The sequence below is a fragment of the Hipposideros armiger genome, unplaced genomic scaffold, assembly GCF_001890085.2.
Source record: "Hipposideros armiger isolate ML-2016 unplaced genomic scaffold, ASM189008v1 scaffold_743, whole genome shotgun sequence".
Taxonomy (NCBI): Eukaryota; Metazoa; Chordata; class Mammalia; order Chiroptera; family Hipposideridae; genus Hipposideros; species Hipposideros armiger.
This window is the reverse complement of record NW_017732093.1, coordinates 681,749-683,367: the sequence shown is the minus strand read 5'-3', so window position 1 is coordinate 683,367 and position 1,619 is coordinate 681,749. Positions and strand designations below refer to the sequence as shown.

The 1,619-nt window shown below is 58.1% G+C and overlaps 1 protein-coding gene across 3 annotated transcripts in view; it reads left to right on the top strand.

Moving 5' to 3' along the window:
* The first annotated feature begins 210 nt into the window (after positions 1-210).
* Positions 211-1,619, top strand: part of KNCN (kinocilin) — a 17,743-nt gene continuing 16,334 nt past the window's right edge. Inside the window, exons 1-2 of one of the 3 annotated variants that reach the window (XM_019627966.1) lie at positions 211-361; positions 1,415-1,483. In XM_019627966.1, coding sequence (XP_019483511.1) covers positions 211-361; positions 1,415-1,483 — 220 coding nt within the window. Of the gene's footprint in view, positions 362-1,404; positions 1,484-1,619 lie in introns of those variants that run through there. The other 2 variants (XM_019627968.1, XM_019627964.1) reach the window with 2 other exon arrangements.

Sequence of the window (1,619 nt, the reverse complement as noted above, 5' to 3'; positions counted from 1 at the left end):
TCAAGGTGGGGTGGGAGGCTCCTAGGGTTGCTGTGGGATACGGTTACAGATAAATCCAAGGGTTACCAGCCCTGAATCTTACTACCCTAAGACTCCTACCCTGGATGAAGATAGAGCTCCAACAAGAGGACAGCCAAGAAGACCGAGACCTCCAGGGCTTTTCTGGGGACAGGCCCCACCGGCTGGAGACGGTGGTCTGAGCCGGCCTGCATGGACCTCCCCATCAACATCAGAGACTTTCGCTGCATGCAGCTGGCCTGTGTGGCCCTTGGCCTGGTGGCAGGCATCATCATCATTGGTGTCTCCGTGTCCAAGGCTGCAGCTGCCATGGGTGGTATCTTTATTGGCGCCGCTAGTCTGGGTGAGCAGGTGCTGGGGCATGGTCAGGTGAAAATGGAGGAAAGGACTAGGTCAACAGGTATTGGTTGGGGAGGGTGGAAGCTAGAGGCGTGAGCAAGGCAGCTTTTGGGGGTAAAGGGAGGGGGAGGAAGATTGGGGTGAGGTTCCCTCTGTGGACCACCAGGGTGAGGAAGATGTGGGGGAGGGAGCTGGCTGTCACACGGCTCTCTGGCTGCTCCCCCTCTGGCTCTCCAGTAGCAGACCCGGGCTCTCAGGTTTGTGGTGGGATTCATAAGCTTGTTGGGGGTGGGTTGATAGGGGGCAGGGAAAAGAGGACAGAGTCCCCAGTGGACCCTCCTTGAGCCAAGACAGGATGTAGCTCAAAGGGTTTCCTTTGTTTCCTGGTATGTCTCAGCAGCAGGTATGTCTGTCAAGGCATCTGTCCATCTGTCTATCCGGGCCAGTTCCACGGATATTCCCACAGTGGCGCTGAGTACCATCCCTCGCCCCACTCCACCACTCTGGGCCAAAAACAGAACCAGAAGAACCAGGCTAGTGGGCTCTGGGCATCAGTACGTGCAAACTCTGGCCAAGAGCCACAGACACTTGGTTTGGGGATGAAATGGGAGTGGGCAGAGCAGGACCTGGTAGAAAGCACGCTGTGGAGCCCCCAGTCCTACACTGGGGGCCCTAGGGGAGGGGGAGGCAGGTGAGAGTTGGTGATGATGGTAGCAGCTGGGCCAATTTTCAGCTGCTGAGTGGGAAGGAAGCCAACCTGCCCCTCACCAGGGCTGGGTGGAGCCAGGAGCCTGGACCTGCATAGTCTGTAGCCCCTTTCCCGAACAGGCACAGCTCTCTGTCCCTTCTGGGGCCGGGCGTTAGAGAGCCGCTTCATGCACACACAGGCTCACATGTATGCCCCCACAGTCCCAACCTGCACACTTTGCTCCTCCCATGCACACCATGTCACCCTCATAAACCACCTCCCAGGTTCACAGCCCACACACATCTCCATGCAGCTTGCACCCACCAGGCCCATCCCCATCACAGAGCCCCGCTGTGTCTCTCTTCTCAGGGCTCCTCATCTTGGCCTACCCCTTCTTGAAGGCTCGGCTCAACCTGGACCACATCCTACCTAATATAGGTGAGTCCTCTCCCCACCCCCAGCAGAGCCTCTGCCAAGGACTGTGTGAGACCCTTTGTGTGTAAGTCTGTGGCCCACTGCGTGGGGCAGCCAACCCACATGTCTGACTGCTCCTGGCTGTGTTTGTTGGAGTTGG